The 18,517-nt window shown below is 43.0% G+C and overlaps 1 protein-coding gene across 1 annotated transcript in view; it reads left to right on the forward strand.

The window, feature by feature from the left end:
• The window catches only part of LOC143299351 (dynein axonemal heavy chain 12-like), a 127,156-nt gene that overhangs the window by 10,298 nt on the left and 98,341 nt on the right, over nt 1-18,517 (forward strand). The window contains exons 7-18 of the mRNA XM_076612485.1: nt 69-227; nt 1,195-1,278; nt 2,200-2,311; nt 3,675-3,866; nt 5,611-5,764; nt 7,372-7,463; nt 8,692-8,870; nt 10,303-10,438; nt 11,794-11,919; nt 12,993-13,199; nt 14,392-14,513; nt 16,633-16,909. Of these exons, the coding sequence (XP_076468600.1) occupies nt 69-227; nt 1,195-1,278; nt 2,200-2,311; nt 3,675-3,866; nt 5,611-5,764; nt 7,372-7,463; nt 8,692-8,870; nt 10,303-10,438; nt 11,794-11,919; nt 12,993-13,199; nt 14,392-14,513; nt 16,633-16,909 (1,840 nt within the window). The remainder of the gene's footprint in view (nt 1-68; nt 228-1,194; nt 1,279-2,199; nt 2,312-3,674; nt 3,867-5,610; nt 5,765-7,371; nt 7,464-8,691; nt 8,871-10,302; nt 10,439-11,793; nt 11,920-12,992; nt 13,200-14,391; nt 14,514-16,632; nt 16,910-18,517) is intronic.

The raw sequence follows: 18,517 nt of genomic DNA on the forward strand, positions 1-18,517 counted from the left end.
GTGTGTGTGTGTTTGGCTCTGTTCTCTTACTTCCTTCCTTCATAAAGATAAACTTTGTACATGTTCAGGGGTCTGGATTTTTCCCGACCATGGCATGACGGGTTCGTGTCCAATCGGGAGGTGATCAGAGAACACCTGCACCAGCTGCACCCGTCCATGCAGACGGTGCTGAGGATGTGCCAGTCCACACTGGGCAGCCTCATCCTTGTGGATGTATCAGCATACAGGTAAACAATGCCAATAGAAAATTAAAAAAAAAAAAAAAAATTATTACCTTTCGGGAATGTTTTGATAGGTAGCTCTGTGTTGCAGGTCATTGTTTTGGGGTTTTTTTGTGTGTGTATGCTTTTTTTGTTTTGTTTTTTGAAGTGGCATTATACTCAAGTAACATCTTTCCAAAATTATTTTTTTAAAAAGAATTAATGTATGATATATTTAGATAAAGTGGGGGTAAATGTCAAATGCTTTGGTTGCCGTGATATTGTTTAAATACCTGGTGAGAATTTCTTTTATGAAGAGACTTTGAAAGAAAAGTTTAAAGATTACAGTCTTATGCTGAACACCATTTCAAGAGCTTGGGCTGGACTGGACAGGAGAGAGGGAAGTTTAGATTTTGAGAGGTTATGGAGGTGTGGGTTTTTTTTTTTTTAATGATATTTTGAATTGTTCAGAATGGTTTAGAGCGCATGAGAACCAGACCAGCTTCACCCAGGGACAGTCATCATCCAGAACAGATGTGATGGAAGAAAGAGTTATCGAACGACACTTCACTCTTTTCACCCACAAGTTTCTGTGTGAAAAACACTCCCCAGCACCAAATATTTTAGATATATGCTCTCCATCGCAGGCTTCGATTCATGTAAAAAAACAACAACAAACAAACCCAACAACCCTCAATGGACTTGTTCACTTCAAACATTGTCAGGGGGCAAAGGTTAGTCATTGTTCCATTGGCAGGAAATGGGTTACAGCTGTCCAGCTTTGTCACAATGTGAAAAACGGTCCTTTTAACATGGTCTTTAGATATCGACTAAAGTTGCCTATGGTGTTGCACTGTCTAGTTGACTAAAATCACCTACGGCGGTGAAAAAGTTGAGGAGGTGATGAAAACAGTGGCTTGGACTTGGAAGAAAAGTCACTGTGTGCCAGCTGCTTCATTGATCTGAGAACTGAAACTGTGCGTGCTGCTTGCAGAGCGCAAGGTCCCATGGAGTTTGAAAGCCTGAAGAACAATGTCATTGTGGATCTGGAAAAGACGGAAGAAAAGCTGATGCAAGGGTATGTTAGTTTGCTGTGTGTTTTCTGATTCAGTTTCTACTTTTCAGGCTTTTTTTTTTTTTTCAAAGCATTCAAGATTACACAATTTTTTTATTTTATTTTTTTTATTATTATTTTTTTTTCCAGACACTGGAGTGTGTTGTAGTTTTCTGTATATTGAGTCCTGAAAGTGACTGATGCTTGGGTATGTTAGCTCACTGTGTTTCTTCTGATTGATGGTCTGCTTTTCAGACTTTTTTGTTTAAAGCATCCAAGATTACACAAAAGTTGGGGGGGGGGTTCTCTGACACTGGAGTGTATTGTAGTTTTCTGCATATTCAGTACTGAAAGTGACTGATGCAAGGGTAGGGTACACTAGTTTTCTGGGTATCTTCAGATTCATCCTCTTTCAGACTTTTGTATTTTTAAGCATCCAAGCTTACACTGAACTTGTTTTTTTTTTGTTTTGTTTTTTTTGCCCCCACCAACACTGTGTTGCAGTTTTCTGTATGTTTAGTAATAAAAGAGATGAACCAAACCTGATGCTTCATTTATCGTAAATAAAGTGTTGGATGTTATCAGTATTTTGAACTGATCTACGCAAGGAAACAAAAAAATGAAAAAAAAAAATCATTTAAGTAGATTGGCAGAGCCAAATATACTAAATGGTTAATGATGATGGTGATGCCAGGGGGACAAAGGGGAGGTTACCTACTTCCGGGAGGTTATCAGCCGTAGTTTCGTTTTCTCCGCATAGGCGGATAGTAGTTTGCACAGGACAGGAATGCCAGACCCCTGCCAGAGTCTGCACTAGTTGGGTCACGGTAAGTATGTTATTTAAACGTAATTTTAGATAGAAAATTTCCTTTTAAGTAGACTGGCAGAGCCAAATGTACTAAACGGTTAATGATGATGGTGATGATGATGGTGGTGATGTGGCAGGTGGTATCCGGGCGTCATCAACATCTTCACTGACAAGAACAACTTCACCAACATCAAGCCAGAGAACATGGAGTCCTTCTACAACAGTGTCACCACTCTCATCTCCAACCAGGTACTGCTAGCAGGATGGGCAGATTTATTCAGTAGATGCCTGTTTTCAGTAATTTAAGCGACGGGCGCAATAGCCGAGTGGTTAAAGCGTTGGACTTTCAGTCTGAGGGTCCCGGGTTTGAATCACGGTCACGGCGCCTGGTGGGTAAAGGGTGGAGATTTTTCCGATCTCCCAGGTCAACACATGTGCAGACCTGCTAGTGCCTGAACCCCCTTCGTGTGTATATGCAAGCAGAAGATCAAATACACACGTTTAAGATCCTGTAGTCCATGTCAGCGTTTGGTGGGTTATGGAAACAAGAACATACCCAGCATGCACACCCCCGAAAGCGGAGTATGGCTGCCTACATGGCGGGGTAAAAACTGTCATACACGTAAAAGCCCACTCGTGTGCATACGAGTGAAAGTGGGGGTTGCAGCCCACGAACGAAGAAGAAGAAGAAGAGGAGTAATTTAAGCAAAAAAACCAAAAAAAACATAACCTTTTATGCATATAGTATTTTATACTGGCAAGCTGACAGTCACTGAAATGGGACGATTTTTACAGAAACCTTTTGACTATGAATAAGTTTGTTGCTTTTCAAAATGACATACTGAAATTGAACTGGCTATCAGCAGTTTTGTCAAACTGATGATTAGCAGTGCTTAATTAATTAATTGCCTGGATATGATTAGAAGAAAAATAGCATAATGTGTTGATCAGAGTCAGTGCCCTCAAAATAACTGTTGACTGTTTTGCAGTCGAAGGACAAAATTACTGCCGACTGTTTATTCAACTCTTGTGGTTGAAGGACAAAATAACTGCTGAGTGTTTATCTCATGCAGTTGAAGGACAAAATAACTGCTGTTTATCTCATGCAGTTAAAGGACAAAATAACTGCTGTTTATCTCATGCAGTTAAAGGACAAAATAACTGCTGACTGTTTATCTCCACTGCTGACTGTTTATCTCATGCAGTTGAAGGACAAAATAACTGCTGACTGTTTATCTCCACTGCTGACTGTTTATCTCATGCAGTTGAAGGACAAAATAACTGCTGACTGTTTATCTCCTGCAGTTGAAGGATGAAATAACTGCTGACTGTTTATCTCCTGCAGTTGAAGGACAAAATAACTGCTGACTGTTTATCTCATGCAGTTGAAGGACAAAATAACTGCTGACTGTTTATCTCGTGCAGTTAAAGGACAAAATAACTGCTGACTGTTTATCTCCACTGCTGACTGTTTATCTCCTGCAGTTGAAGGATGAAATAACTGCTGACTGTTTATCTCCTGCAGTTGAAGGACGAAATAACTGCTGACTGTTTATCTCCTGCAGTCGAAGGACAAAATAACATACTGACTGTTTGTTCCGTCCTTTGCCAGTTGAAGGACCTGCTGGTACGCACCATTGATGCCTACGTGTCGCTGTTTGAGCCGGAGAACCACCTGAAGCTGCCCCTGCTGAAGATGGAGCTGACCTTCGACGACCAGCACATGCAGTTCTACCCCCCGGTGGGCGACCTGGAGGAGGTGGTGCTGATGGTGGTCAAACAGATCACCAAAACCATGCAGCAGGTGTGGTGGTGCACTGTGCTCCTGCTTGCTGGGGTGGTTGTTGTTGTTGTCTTTGGCCCTAGGAAGGTGCCGTGGGAGAATCGGTTAGTCGTTGGGTTTCCGTTCCACTGTTCACCAGCGATCAGGGTTTGAGGTAGTTCTTTCGGGCATGGTGTTGCGTCAGTCCTTGGGGAAGGTGCTATGCTCTGATTTTCCTCACTTCACCCAGGTGTGTGAATGGGTTACCTGACTTTGGTTGGGGAAGGTTAAAATGTTGGAAGGGGAGGATTGACGGGCGCAGTAGCCGAGTGGTTAAAGCGTTGGACTTTCAATCTGAGGGTCCCGGGTTCGAATCACGGTCACGGCGCCTGGTGGGTAAAGGGTGGAGATTTTTACGATCTCCCAGGTCAACATATGTGCAGACCTGCTAGTGCCTGAACCCCCTTCGTGTGTATACGCAAGCAGAAGATCAAATACGCACGTTGAAGATCCCGTAATCCATGTAGGTGTTCGGTGGGTTATGGAAACAAGAACATATCCAGCATGCACACCCCTGACAGCGGAGTATGGCTGCCTACATGGCAGGGTAAAAATGGTCATACACGTAAAAGCCCACTTGCGTATATGCGAGTGAATGTGGGAGTTGCAGCCCACGAACGCAGAAGAAGAAGAAGAAGGAAGGGGAGGATTAGGCTTCGCCTTCCAGTGCTGAGACCTGGACACAGTGGATGTGAATTCACTGCCCCAGTGGTTGTTAGAGGCTATGGGACCTTTAACCCTTGTTTTTTTGGTTTTTTTTTGAGACCTTTCACCCCTTTCTCCCACACTGTTACTTTGGCATTACCCTCCCCTTATTCATCTGGAACTCTCCGTTGACTTGTGTCTTCTTGTGTTGCACTGTTTGATGCGGAATGTTTATACTAAGTGCAAAATATGTATTTATAGTTTTTGTTTTTTTGTTGCAATCCCAGTTGTACGTATCCGTTTATGAAAGTATTGTCCTCACGGGTCAGTGAAGTTAGTGGTAATGAATCCCAGCCATGCCCTGTCGGTTGAAGGTGGAAATATGTCCACTCCTCCAGGTTAGCATCTGTATAGCCCTCTGCAGATCGTCTCATGTCCATGCCATAAATCCATGTCAGGCGGTCAGTGAGTTAAGGAATCACTTGATTAGAAGTGGTAAAAACTAGAGTGAACATGGGAGTTTACAGCCAACGAAGAAGAAGAAGAAGAAGAAGAAGAAGAAGAAGAAGAAGAAGAATTGTAAGGATAATGAAATGTTGTCTTGTACACGTTCTGGCAGACATCGTGAGCTTGATTGTATGACGTCTGCTGGACGCTGACACGGAGTGACCACGTCCGTCCACCTGTCTGACTTGTCTTGTCTTGCAATCGGGCGCAATAGCCGAGTGGTTAAAGCGTTGGACTGTCAATCTGAGGGTCCCGGGTTCGAATCACGGTGACGGCACCTGGGTGGAGATTTTTACGATCTCCCAGGTCAACATATGTGCAGACCTGCTAGTGCCTGAACCCCCTTCGTGTGTATATGCAAGCAGAAGATCAAATACGCACGTTAAAGATCCTGTAATCCATGTCAGCGTTCGGTGGGTTATGGAAACAAGAACATACCCAGCATGCACACCCCCGAAAACGGAGTATGGCTGCCTACATGGCGGGGTAAAAACGGTCATACACGTAAAAGCCCACTCGTGTGCATACGAGTGAACGCAGAAGAAGAAGAAGACGAAGAAGTCTTGTCTTGCAGGTGCCCACCATCCAGTCCTGGCTGGCCGGAGGCAACACAGTCACCAACACGGATGCTGCTGTGGCCCAGCACATCCTGGACAAGGCTGTCAAGCAGCTGAAGGAGAGGGTGCAGTTCTACTTTGAAAAGCCACAGGCCCACCTCCAGTCCTTCAGTCAGTGCCTTGTAGCATTTTGTTTTGTTTTGTTTTGTTTTGTTTTATATGAATATGCTAGTTTTTGTATATCCAGTTTAGCCTGTTGGGGATTAAATCATGCAACAGTTAAAATTTTTGTATTTTTTTTATTAAGGTTTCTGCATGAGAAAATGATATAAGAACGTAGACCTCTTCTGTGAGTTTTCTTACCTGGATCCACAGTGTGGTAGTGGGGGAAGGAAGCCTGATTGTGCCAAAGTACTCTAATTTGCGTAGTCTTCATGACTCAAAACTTTGACCAAAAACCTAGCTTTATTGCGGAATAGCATGTAAGCTTAACCCATTGAGCCCTGCGCCCGAGCGGTGCTCTTGCATGAAAATTTGTCTCATTAATTGTTTTAGATGTTCAGATGTATGCATAAACCACAAAGGAAGGGAACAAACTTCTACAGTATTTCCAAATGTGTCCACGTTATGATTTGGAGGAAAAACAGTGTATATTCTGCTCTTTTTATGCATCAGTGTGGCATGGAAGTCTGCTGAGGATGTAAACTCCCCCTGGGTTGAAAGGGTTAATGGGAGGCTGATCTCTGTGACAGTTTTTGACTCACTTGTGTAAACAAAGTGAGTCTATGTTTTAACTCGGTGTTCGGTTGTCTGTGTGTGTGTGTGTGTGTGTGTGTGTCCGTGTGTCTGTGTGTGTGTGTCCGTGGTAAACTTTAACATTGACATTTTCTCTGCAAATACTTTGTCAGCTGACACCAAATTTGGCATAAAAATAGGAAAAATTCAGTTCTTTCCAGTCATCTTGATTAAAACAATATTGCACCTCTGGGATGGGCACAAACAAATAAAAAATGAAGCCTAATTATATGCAAACTGCATTTACTGTTATATTTATATTTTTTGTATTCTCTAAACTTGGCAATTTGACCTCTTATTCTGACACAACAACAAGAGGAGTCATTATTATCATTTTTTGTTCAAACAGGAACTTCTTTTGCTAAGCATGGAATTTTTATTTATTTTGCAAACGTTTTGGTGCAGATAGTAAAAAAGGGAAATTACTCTGTAATTAATGCTAGGGGACTTAATTTATCACAAGTGAGTCTTGAAGGCCTTGCCTCTCTTGTTTTTTTTTGGAGTAAGCAAGCAAAACTTGCTGTGTGTGGCTATCACTTGGTCAGATATCAAACTGGTGGTGTTCAGCGACCATGAAGCAGAGCATACCTTGGTGAGAGAGGAGAGGGCAGTTCACAAAAGACATTGGTGATTTCGACTGACAGAGAGAGGACATTGTCTGAAGATATGAAACAAACGTTCTGGCTTCTGGTTGTGTGTGTGTGTGTGTGTGTGTGAGAGAGAGAGAGTGAGGGAGAGAGAAACAGGCTTTTAAAAGGCCACTGTATATTTGTAAACTCAAAAACTTTTATATATTAAACGTTAATGCTCTGGTTTGTTTTCAAACGCAAAATTTTGAAACTGAAACTTTCCATAGAATGCAAAGGCGCTGTTGTTCTGAGTGCATTTGAGAGTAGGATTCCCATAGTGGATGATGAAAGAGTTGCTTGTTTTTTTTCCCCTGCCAATATATCTTCTGTAGCAATGAGTGTGGTGGATTGCAGAGGACCGCTATGACTACATCGTGAACGGACAAGCCCTGGCAGAAATCCATGCCTACATGGAGCAGGAGCACACGTTCGCAGAATACACAGTGGTGAGCAGTGTAGTCTTGTCTGCGTGAGCAGTGTAGTCTTGTCTGCGTGAGCAATCAGATTTGAAGGTTTAAAACTATGGAAGTTTTTTTTTTTTAAACTTTGAGTGGAAAGTTTGAAGTGGTGAATCGTTTTAATTGTTTGTTTTTTACCCTTGTAGTAGTTATTAACGTGGTGATAGCCTTGAGATGGCCTTAGTGGGTCGGCGAGGCTCTAAGCACCATAATTTCATTTCATTTCAGTGTAGTCTTGTCTGCAATGGTTGTCTGGCACCAGTGAACTAATGTCTTGTGTGTGGGTTTTAGGTGAGACAGCCTCTGTGGTTTGCACGATAAAAAAAGCTGTTTTGGAAAAGATTTAATCTCAACTGACGGTGCAGTGATGTGTATTGTGTAAGAGAATAGAGCATGTACAGAGCGGAAAAAGAGACGAAGATCAGACTTGGGGAAAGTAAAGTGTAAGAATTGATTAGATTTAATCACGATTGACAGTTTTATGTATGGGAAAAGAGCATGCACAGAGTGGGAAAGAGTCAACAATCTTAGGAAAATAAGGTGTAGAAATATACAAATTGATAAAACAGATCCTTCTTGTATTGTCCAATTCTTTCATCAGGAATATGTTGTCTTGCGTATTCTGTATACCTACCAGCACAATTTAGTATTGGCAATCTTTTGATGTAAAAGGATATTCCAGAAGGTAACAGTTGTCAAGTAGCAGCCTGTTCAGTCTGAGGGCTTATATTTTCCTCGTTGAAGGATTCTCATCCAAGACTTTTAACCCACAAAGTGTCCACCTACTCTGAGCAAGAAAAAAGAAAGATCATATACAGTTTGTTTCGTTCCAATTATTTGTCATTTTGTATCATATTGTATTGTGTTGTACTGTATATTATTGCATTGCATTGTATTGCATTGTATTGTATTATATAGTATTACCCTTTGTTACAAACAGATTTCTCTGTATGAAATTCCGGCTGCTCTCCCCAGAAAGAGAGCACGTTGCTACAGAGCAGTTCCAACCTTTTCTTTTTTTTTAAGATTAAACCCCCCCAAAAAAAACCTGAATTATTTTTATCTGAATGATCTGTTGTTTCAGGAAGATGTCATTAAGTCAGTAATGAATTGTTGCTGTTTGTCTCAGAGACCACCCCCCACCCCCCCGCCAAAAAAAAAAGAAAAAAAAAGAAGAAAATTAACGGCCATCGCCTTGTCTATCTGTGTGTGTCAGCAAATTGAGAAGTACCGTGCCCTGGCCAGTGAAATCATGGGCCTGCCGTCCATCGAGCATTATGAGATGATTCGACTGGACTGCGAGGACCTCAAGGTTGGGCTGGCTGAGGCTGCTCGCGGTCTGGCTGACGAGCTTCTGAGCCGTGTGTCCTCTGACCACCGCAGGGAAAATGAGGCGTAAGTCGTTCGAAGAATGCGTTGTGTCAGCTTTGTGTTTGGTTTTGGTGGGTCATGTAGAAAGCCAAGGAATATTGAAAGGAAAGAAGAAAAACAACAACAACAACAACAATACAGTACTAAACAGTACAATACAATACAATACAATACAATACAATACAATACATCTTTACGGATCCCATTGGAAATTACATGTGCTTATTTAAAGGCTCGTCACTCACACCACACAGTCTGTCAGCCTGAAGTTATGTCTAATATATATATATATATATATATATATATATATATATATATATGAACGTGGTAAAAATTTAACTTAAAAGTGAAAAGGTTGAATGAAAATATGAAAGTGATAAAAACCTATCAACTTGATTTATAACTCAGTGAAAGAAATTATAAGATGTGTCCTAAAGAAAAACTAAGAAGTGCTGTTTCCGAATAAGAGACACTATGATAGAATTATCATTTTGTTATGATATATCATAGTGTCGCTTAATCGGAAACCGCGCTCCTAAGTCTTTCTTAAAAAGAAGGGTTGGAGGAACAATGTGTTGAAATGCCTGCTAGTCTTGGAATACATTTTGTTTTAAGTTTGTATGTTTACTTCTTTTTTTTTTCTTTTCTTTTTTTCTGAAAATGGACAAAAGGGAAAAAGGGATACATGGACATTTTTTTTTGTTTTTGGGGTGGTGGTGGTTTGCTTTTGCTTTGTTACTATTGTGATGTTTTAGGAAATCTGTGCTGTGATTTTGATGAACCCTTTTTATCTTGTATAGTGCTTATATCCTCTTCAGGAGGAAGGTGGCAGAATGGTTAAGACGCTCAGCTGCCAATACAGAGAGTCCGTGAGGGTGTGGGTTCGAATCCCGCTCTCGCCCTTTCTCCTAAGTTTGACTGGAAAATCAAACTGAGCGTCTAGTCTTTCGGATGAGACGATAAACCGAGGTCCCGTGTGCAGCACGCACTTGGCGCACTGAAAAAGAACCCATGGCAACGAGAGTGTTGTCCTCTGGCGAAATTACGTAAAATGAAATCCACTTTCATAGGTACACAAATATGTAAGCATGCACTCAAGGCCTGAATAAGCGCGTTGGGTTATGCTGCTGGTCAGGCATCTGCTCAACAGATGTGGTGTAGCGTGTATGGATTTGTCCGAACGCAGTGACGCCTCCTTGAGAAAGTGAAACTGAAAGTGAAACTGAAATCTTCAGGAACTTTCACCATTGTGTGGATGCTTGTTAAGCCTTTTGACGTCAGTTTGTGTACATATGTACATGCATGAGTCTGTATGCAAAGTTCATATATTAGTCTGTAAGTAGACAATTTCTGAAAGTTTGGTAATCGTTAGAAAGTGGGGATAGGGGTGTGGGGATGTATAAAACCTTGATTAGTTTGGAGGTTATATGACCTGCGGTGACTGTTTTTTTTTCAGCATCTGCTCGGAGTTCTCAGTGATCCAGGAGCGAGCGCTGAAGGTTCCGGAAACCAGTGAAGAACTGCAGGACATGGTCACTTTCGTGGAGCAAGCCCGCACAGTGGGCATGATCAAACTCAATGAGCGCATCAAGGTGCGTGTGTGTGTGTGTGTGTTTGTGTGTGTGTGTCGTGTGTGTGTGTGTGTGTGATCTGAGTGAGTGTGTTGTGTGTGTATGTGAGTGTTCACATGCCTGTGAGAATGGGAACATGTTAATCTCCATGTGAATTTCTATCTATGCATCAAGGTGTGTGTGTGTGTGTGCGTGAGTGTGCGTGTGATTTGAGTGCGTTGTGTGTATCTGAGTATTCAGATGCCTGTGAGTATGGGAACATGTTCATCTCTATGTGAATTTCTGTCTATGCGTCAAGGGATTTGTGTGTGTGTGTGTGTGTGTGTGTGTGTGATTAGAGTGAGTGTGGTGTATGCTTATGTAGAGTAATGTGCATGCCTGTGAGTATGGGAACAAGTGCATCTCAATGTGAATTTCCCTTGGTGTATGCTGCATGTAAGTGCACAGGTTTGATACTCCTAATCTTGTTCCCTGTCATTTGTAGGTCAGTAAACGCACATCCAAATACATTCACCACACTTGTTTGAAGATTATATATAGCAGCCTTCTGTGGACCTGAGAGTGAAATTCATAGGTGGGAGTATTTCCATATTGCCATCAGTGCTTACACTCCCCGCAAGAACTCCTCCGCTCATCTTCGGACTCTTACCATCTGAAACCCCCCCCTGTTGTCAGCACAAGAACCTGTGGTGAATGTTCTTTCCACTTTGCTGCTCCTCATTGTTTGGAACAACAACCTTCCCCATCATACCCTTGCATCTGATTCCATCTCTGCCTTTCATTCTTCACTAAAAAAACCCCTCATCATTTCAAAAACCTGTCTGAAAGCACTCTTAGTTTCCTTCTTCTGCGACACCACCCTGTTGCCTGTCAGCTCACTGTGTATGCATGATGAACGAGAGAGGGAGGGTGTAGGAGTGGTGGGTGGGGGGGAGGGATGGGGGGGTGGGCGGGGGTGAAGAGTGGTCATGAATGGTTCATAATGTATTTTGTAACTTTTTTTTTCATGTAAAGCGTCCTGAGCTGTTAGAAAGGGCACTATACAAATGTACATTATTATTGTTATTATTATACAGATTTCACTGTTGGCATTTTGGTGCCTTTTTTTAAAAACAGCTTCCTTTTTTTACTTTTGTTTTACTTTGTTTTCTTATTAAGTCATGATTAAGCATCTCCTGAACACTGGTAGTAGACTTTTCAGTTGACTCCCCACCTGTGGAAATGTATTATGACAAGAGGGTGAACCTGTTTGTATGATCATGATTAAGCATCTCCTGAACACTGGTAGTAGACTTTTCAGTTGACTCCCCACCTGTGGAAATGTATTATGACAAGAGGGTGAACCTGTTTGCATCAACCCCCTGTCCCCTCCCCAGGAATCCAAAGACCGGCTGGCCTACCTGATTGATGTGTTCATGTTCACCCCCAAAGACATCGAGCTGAACTGCGAAGTGCTGACCTGGCCCACGCGCATCAACCCTGTCTTTGACGACAATGATGTGGTAGGTGTACAACCCATCTCGAAATTTCCGTTCTTCTACTGATAATTGAATACTTTGTGTTTCTTCCGTCAGTTTACTCTCTTCTTTTCAGGGACCACCAATCTGGAATAGCTTTCCATTTGATATAAGACATGGAGTGACTCTTTTAAGTCTTCCCTGAAGACCCATCTATTTAAGCAGTAGTAGTAGTGATATCTTTGTCTCATCGAAGTTCGAAACTGCATTCTAACCATGCCGTAAGTGTGTGTGCGTGTGAGCAAGTGAGTTGGATGCGTAATGTCGTGATGTCTGTTTGGAGTTTGTGTAAACCAATTTATTTATTGTCTTGTCATTTATGGTTAACTCATTGGGCCCTGGGCATTGCCCTGGTGTCAGAATTAGTATGATTAAAACGTTTTTCACGTTCCTGCATATGCATTAACTGCAAAGAAAGGAAACTGTCTGCAGCAGCATTTTCTGGCATGGAAGCTTGCTGAGTCTGTAAACTCCCCAGGGTTGAATGGGTTTAATGAGTTGTTGTGCATGTTAAGTGCTTTGAGCTGCACTGGAGAGAAAGTGATGAACAGGTGATCGTTATTAGAATTATCATTATTATCATTGTACTACATACCATAGTCCAGCCAGTATGTATGAGCTTATATCACAGATTGACATAAGTTTACAATTTTGCCAACAGCAAAGTGAGAGCTGTATTATCAGTGGTTTCTCCAATGCGATGGGAAATCATTTACAGCTTAGTCATTTGTGAAGGACTATGACTCTCACACCAGGAGGCAAAATTGCACTGGCTCATAGTGCTGCAGTCTTGGGGACTAGTTGGCCTTTGGGGGAACCATCCCCAATGCCAACTGTCCTAAAACCCTCTTGCCCGATGAGAGAGTGGGGGTTTAACTTGGTGGGCAAGACACTCCCCACTATAGTAATCAAATTCTAGCCTAGATAGTCAGGACAGCAGTTACCTTCTCTGCTGTGTTCTGATGGTCATAGTCCGAAAACGGCCGACTATCATAAACATATCGTAGACAATGATATCGCATCTGAACGAATGGCCCTGCCCTCCCTCCCCTTTGCAGCTGGTGGAGAGCTCGAAGCAGAAGAGCGAGAAGCAGCTGAACGAACGGCGGGAGAAGGTGATGCTGGAGCTGGAGAAGCTGCGGCAGCGGGTGGACGAGTTCAACGACTACGGGGAGCTGGACACCATGCAGCAGTACGTGCAGGACGTCGTCAAGGTGCAGCGACGCATCGCTGAAGTGCAGGAGCAGATCACCTGGATCAACAAGGTGGGGTGTGGGGTGTGGGGGTGGGAGAGTTGGGGGTGGGGGGTGTGTGTGTGTGTGGAGGGTGTGTCTCCTTCCCCCAGTGGAGAGTGCGTTGCTATGAAGCAGCACCACCCATTGTTTTTTTTTTTGTGTGTTTTTTTTTCTGAATTTTTTTCATTTGAATTATCTGTAGTTTCAGGAAGATGTGAGTAATGAATCATTAACAGCATTGCCTTGTCTGTGTCAGCCAGTTGGGAAGTACTATGCCCCTGAGGGTTGGAGGGGGGGGATAACACATGCATACACACACACATGCACATACACACATGCACATTCACTCGCATGCACATACAAACACGCGCACACGTTCACATATTCATGTATGCCCACCTCACGCATGCTGACATGCATACACTCACACACACACACACACACACACACTACAAACTTCTACCATCATGCAGTTAAAGCCACTTCTGTGGTTTAAGGACATCCCTAGTGAACACAATACACAAATGATAATAATAGCAATGACAATATAGAATAGAATAGAATAGAATAGAATATACCTTTATTACCAAGTGTACCGGGGTCACAAGGAATATTGGGGCGGGGGGGAGGGGTGGGGTGGGGAGGGGTGATAATACATAAAAAGGTATAAACATGAAACATATATACACCCACGTGATACAAACTCCTCGTACAAAAGGCCTCTAAGCGCCTCACACAAAAAACAATGCATAACGGCACAGCACAGCACATCATGAACTTCACTGTATAACATGACACAATACCAAACCCTCTATGGCTGTGTAAGGCCCAACACTGAGCTTATATCACAGATTGACATAAGTTTACATTTGGGCCAACAGCAAAGTGAGAGCTGTATTATCAATGGTTTCTCCAGTCAATGGGAAGCCATTTACAGCTTAGTCTTTTTGTGAAGGACTATGACTCTCAAACTAGGAGGCAAAATTGCACTGGCTCTTAGTGCTGCAGCCTTGTGGGCTAGTTGGCCTTTGGGAACCATCCCAACGCCGACTGTCCTAAAACCCTCTTGGCCGAGAGAGTAGGGATGTAACTTGGGCAAGACACTCTCCACTATAATCAAATTCTAGTCCAAATAGTCGGAACAGCAGTTGCCTCCTCTGCTGTTCTGATCGTCATAGTCGGACACGACTGACTATCATATATGGCTGTGTGGTGGTGGCAGGAGGAAGCCCTCTTCAAGTACCCGGTGTCCACGTACCCTGACGTGGAGGACATCTCCGGGCAGCTGGATCCTTTCATGCGTCTTTTCAATGTGGTGCTCAAGTGGCAGAGAGCAGAGAAGAAGTATGTTTTTTTTGTATTTTTTTTGTTTTTTTTTAATACCGTCATGCTTTTGCTTCTGTTCTGGCAGTTTGTTTTTTTTTAGGGTGGGTTGGGGTTGTGGGGTTGAAGAGAGAGTTTTCTTGTGTTGTTTTTTTTTGTAGACTAGATTGTTTGTTTGAAATGATTAAAAAAAAAAAAAAGAATGATTGATGGAATGAATATTTTGTTGTTGACAGACTGATGAATGCAGAGATAGATAAGCACATTAAGTTTATATTGAACGTACAAGATGTTTATTTACTCATACCGATGAATGCAGAAATAGATTTGCACATTAAGTTTGTACTGAACCTACAAGATTTTTTTTACTCATACTGATGAATGCAGAAACAGATTAGCACATTAAGTTTATATTGAACGTACAAGATGTTTATTTACTCATACCGATGAATGCAGAAATAGATTTGCACATTAAGTTTGTACTGAACCTACAAGATTTTTATTTACTCAGACTGATGAATGTAGAAATAGATAAGCACATTAAGTTTGTACTGAACCTACAAGATTTTTATTTACTCAGACTGATGAATGTAGAAATAGATAAGCACATTAAGTTTGTACTGAACCTACAAGATTTTTATTTACTCAGACTGATGAATGCAGACATAGATACACATTAAGTTTATACTGAGCCTACAAGATTTTTACTTACTCATACTGATGAATGCAGAAATAGATTAGCACATTAAGTTTATACTGAACCTACAAGATGTTTTATTTATCAAACCTGATGGCTGGAATTGAGAATGGTCTGTAGTTAAGTCTTTATTTAATTTAATTTATTTTTTTTTTTAATTTTTTTTTTTACCTACAAGATTTTTATTTATCAAACTTGATTGCTGGAATTGAGAATGGTCTGTAGTTAAGTCTTTATTTTATTTCATTTATTATTTTATTTTATTTTATTTTTTACGTACAAGATGTTTTATTTATCAAACCTGATGGCTGGAATTGAGAATGGTCTGTAGTTAAGTCTTTATTTAATTTAATTTATTTATTTATTTATTTTTTAGAGAAAACCTAAGGTAAACTTGACAAGAATAAGGAAAAAATGGTTAAATGTAAAAAAAATTGAAATTCTGAAAACATACCTCACAAGGACAGAGACATGGCTAAAGTGGACTGAACACAAGTTGAAGATAACAAACAAACCAGCCCCCCACCCGCAGGCCCCAAAAAGAGAGAAAATTCAATGTTAAGAAAATTAAATTGGATAGCTGATATTTCATGAACTCTTTCACAGCCATGGGTAACTTTTTAGTTGACTAGACAGTGCACCGCCATAGGCGACTTTTGTCGACATTGAGTGGTCATCTTGATAAGACTGTTTTTCACATTCTAACAAACCTCAACAGCTGCAACCAGTTTCCCACCAGTAGAACAATGACTGACGGGCGCAAAAGCCGAGTGGTTAAAGCGTTGGACTGTCAATTTGAGGGTCCCGGGTTTGAATCACGGTGACGGCGCCTGGTGGGTTGAAGGGTGGAGATTTTTCCGATCTCCCAGGTCAACATATGTGCAGACCTGCTAGTGCCTGAACCCCCTTCGTGTGTATATGCAAGCAGTAGATCAAATACGCACGTTAAAGATCCTGTAATCCATGTCAGCGTTTGGTGGGTTATGGAAACAAGAACATACCCAGCATGTGCACCCCCAAAAATGGAGTATGGCTGCCTACATGGCGGGGTAAAAACGGTCATACACGTAAAAGCCCACTTGTGTGCATACGAGTGAACGTGGGAGTTGCAGCCCACGAACGCAGAAGAAGAAGAAGAACAAGAACAAGAACAATGACTAACGTTTGCCCTTTGACTGAGTTTGAAGTGAACAAGCCCATTGTATTGTTTTGACATGAACTGAAGCCTTTGACTTAGAGCATCATTTTAAAAAAAATATTTGGCGCAGGTGAGTGTTTTTCCACACAGAAACTTGTCAGTGAAAGAGTTGAAAACAAAACAAAACAAAAGGTAACAAAATTAAAATAACCAGAAAACAAACGAAGAAACAAACACTTCTGAAAACTGAATCCCTCTCCCCCCCCCCCCCTTTTTTTTTTTTTTTTTTTTGTTGTCACGGCAAGGTGGATGGACGGCATGTTCCTGGAGCTGAACTCGGAGGCCATCGAGGCGGAGGTGGACGAGTACACGCGGGAGCTGTACAAGATCCAGAAGATCTTCAACTCCAAGGTGAAGAAGCTGCAGATCGAGAAGGAGGAGCGGGACCGGGAGAAGAAGCGCAAGCGGAGACTGGCGGAGGAGGACGGGGAGGCCATGCCTGAGGAGGAGGAGGACTCTCTCCAGATCCCGCAGGCCGTCAACGTCTGCAACACCGTCATGGACAACATGAGGGACTTCAAGGTAGACGGAACAGAACGGGGTGCGGTTGTTGTTCGTGGTGGTGGTGGTGGTGGTGGGGGGGGGTTGGAGGGTGTGGTGGGGGTTTGGGGAGGCGTTGTTCACCCACTGTCATGGTTAACGTGAGGGACTTCAAGGTAAACGGAACAGAACGGGGTGCGGTTGTTGTTGTTGTTGGTGGTGGTGGTGGTGGGTTGGAGGGTGTGGTGGGGGTTTGGGGAGGCGTTGTTCACCCACTGTCATGGACAACATGAGGGACTTCAAGGTAAACGGAACAGAACAGGGTGCGGTTGTTGGTGGTGGTGGTGTGGGGGCGCTGGGGGGGGTTGGAGGGTGTGGTGGGGGTTTGGGGAGGCGTTGTTCACCCACTGTCATGGTTAACGTGAGGGACTTCAAGGTAAACGGAACAGAACGGGGTGCGGTTGTTGTTGTTGTGGTGGTGGTGGTGGTGGGGGGGGGGGGGGGTTGGAGGGTGTGGTGGGGGTTTGGGGAGGCGTTGCTCACCCACTGTCATGGTTAACGTGAGGGATTTCAAGGTAAAGGGATTGAACAGGTTGGGGGGGTGTGGGTGGTGGTGGTGGGGGTATGGGTGGGTGGGTGGCGGGTGGTGGTGGTGGGGGGTTGGGAAGGAGGGGGAGGGGGGCGTTGTTCTCTCACCATCATGGACAACATGAAGGATTTCAAGGTAACAGGGGGACAGGGTGGGTGGGGGTGGTGGGGGTGGGGTGGTTGGGAGTGAGGGGGAGCGTTGTTCACTCACCCTCCAGATCCTTGCAGGCCATCAATGTCTGCAACACCGTCATGGACAGCGTGAGGGATTTCAAGGTGACGGGGAACAAGGGGGTGTGGGGTGTGGCTGTTCATTCACACCGCCGCCTCGGAGGAAGGTGGCAGAATGGTTGAGACACTCGGCTGTCAATACAGAGAGTCCGTCAGTGTGTGGGTTCGAATCCCGCTCTTGCTCTTTCTCCCAAGTTTGACTGGAAAATCAAACTGAGCGTCTAGTCTTTCGGATGAGAGGATAAAACTAAGGTCCCATGTGCAGCACGCACTTGGCGCACTGGAAAAGAACCCACGGCAACGAGAGTGTTGGCCTGTGGCAAAATCATGTAAAAAAGAAACCCACTCTGATAGGTACACAAATATATAAGCATGCGCTCAAGGCCTGACAAGTGTGGCTGGGTTATGCTGCTGTCAGGCATCTGCCTAGCAGATGTGGTGTAGCAGTGACGCCTCCTTGAAGAAATTGAAACTGAAACTGAATCCACCGCCATACTTTTACTATAACTACTACTACTCAGGGGCCACAAGCGAGCAGAGCTTGGGCATTGAATGAATCACAGTTCATCAAACTCTTTCCATACTAATCGGGTGCCATTGAGCAAGGACCGTGCGTTGAAATTTTGGTTCATTGAACTGGTTTTTCAACCTTTTTAAGGCAAGGCAAGGCAAGGCAAAGCAAGAAGTTCATTTCATGTGCTCCCTGGGGACATTGAAACATTGTGCATGAACGTGTTTTATACACAGCATATTTATATATGATACGAGCGATGTAAAAAGGGTTGTGTTTGCAACAAGACAAAACAAAAAATAAGGAAGAGGGGGATGAGA

This window comes from Babylonia areolata, chromosome 25 (assembly GCF_041734735.1).
Source record: "Babylonia areolata isolate BAREFJ2019XMU chromosome 25, ASM4173473v1, whole genome shotgun sequence".
Classification (NCBI taxonomy): domain Eukaryota; kingdom Metazoa; phylum Mollusca; class Gastropoda; order Neogastropoda; family Buccinidae; genus Babylonia; species Babylonia areolata.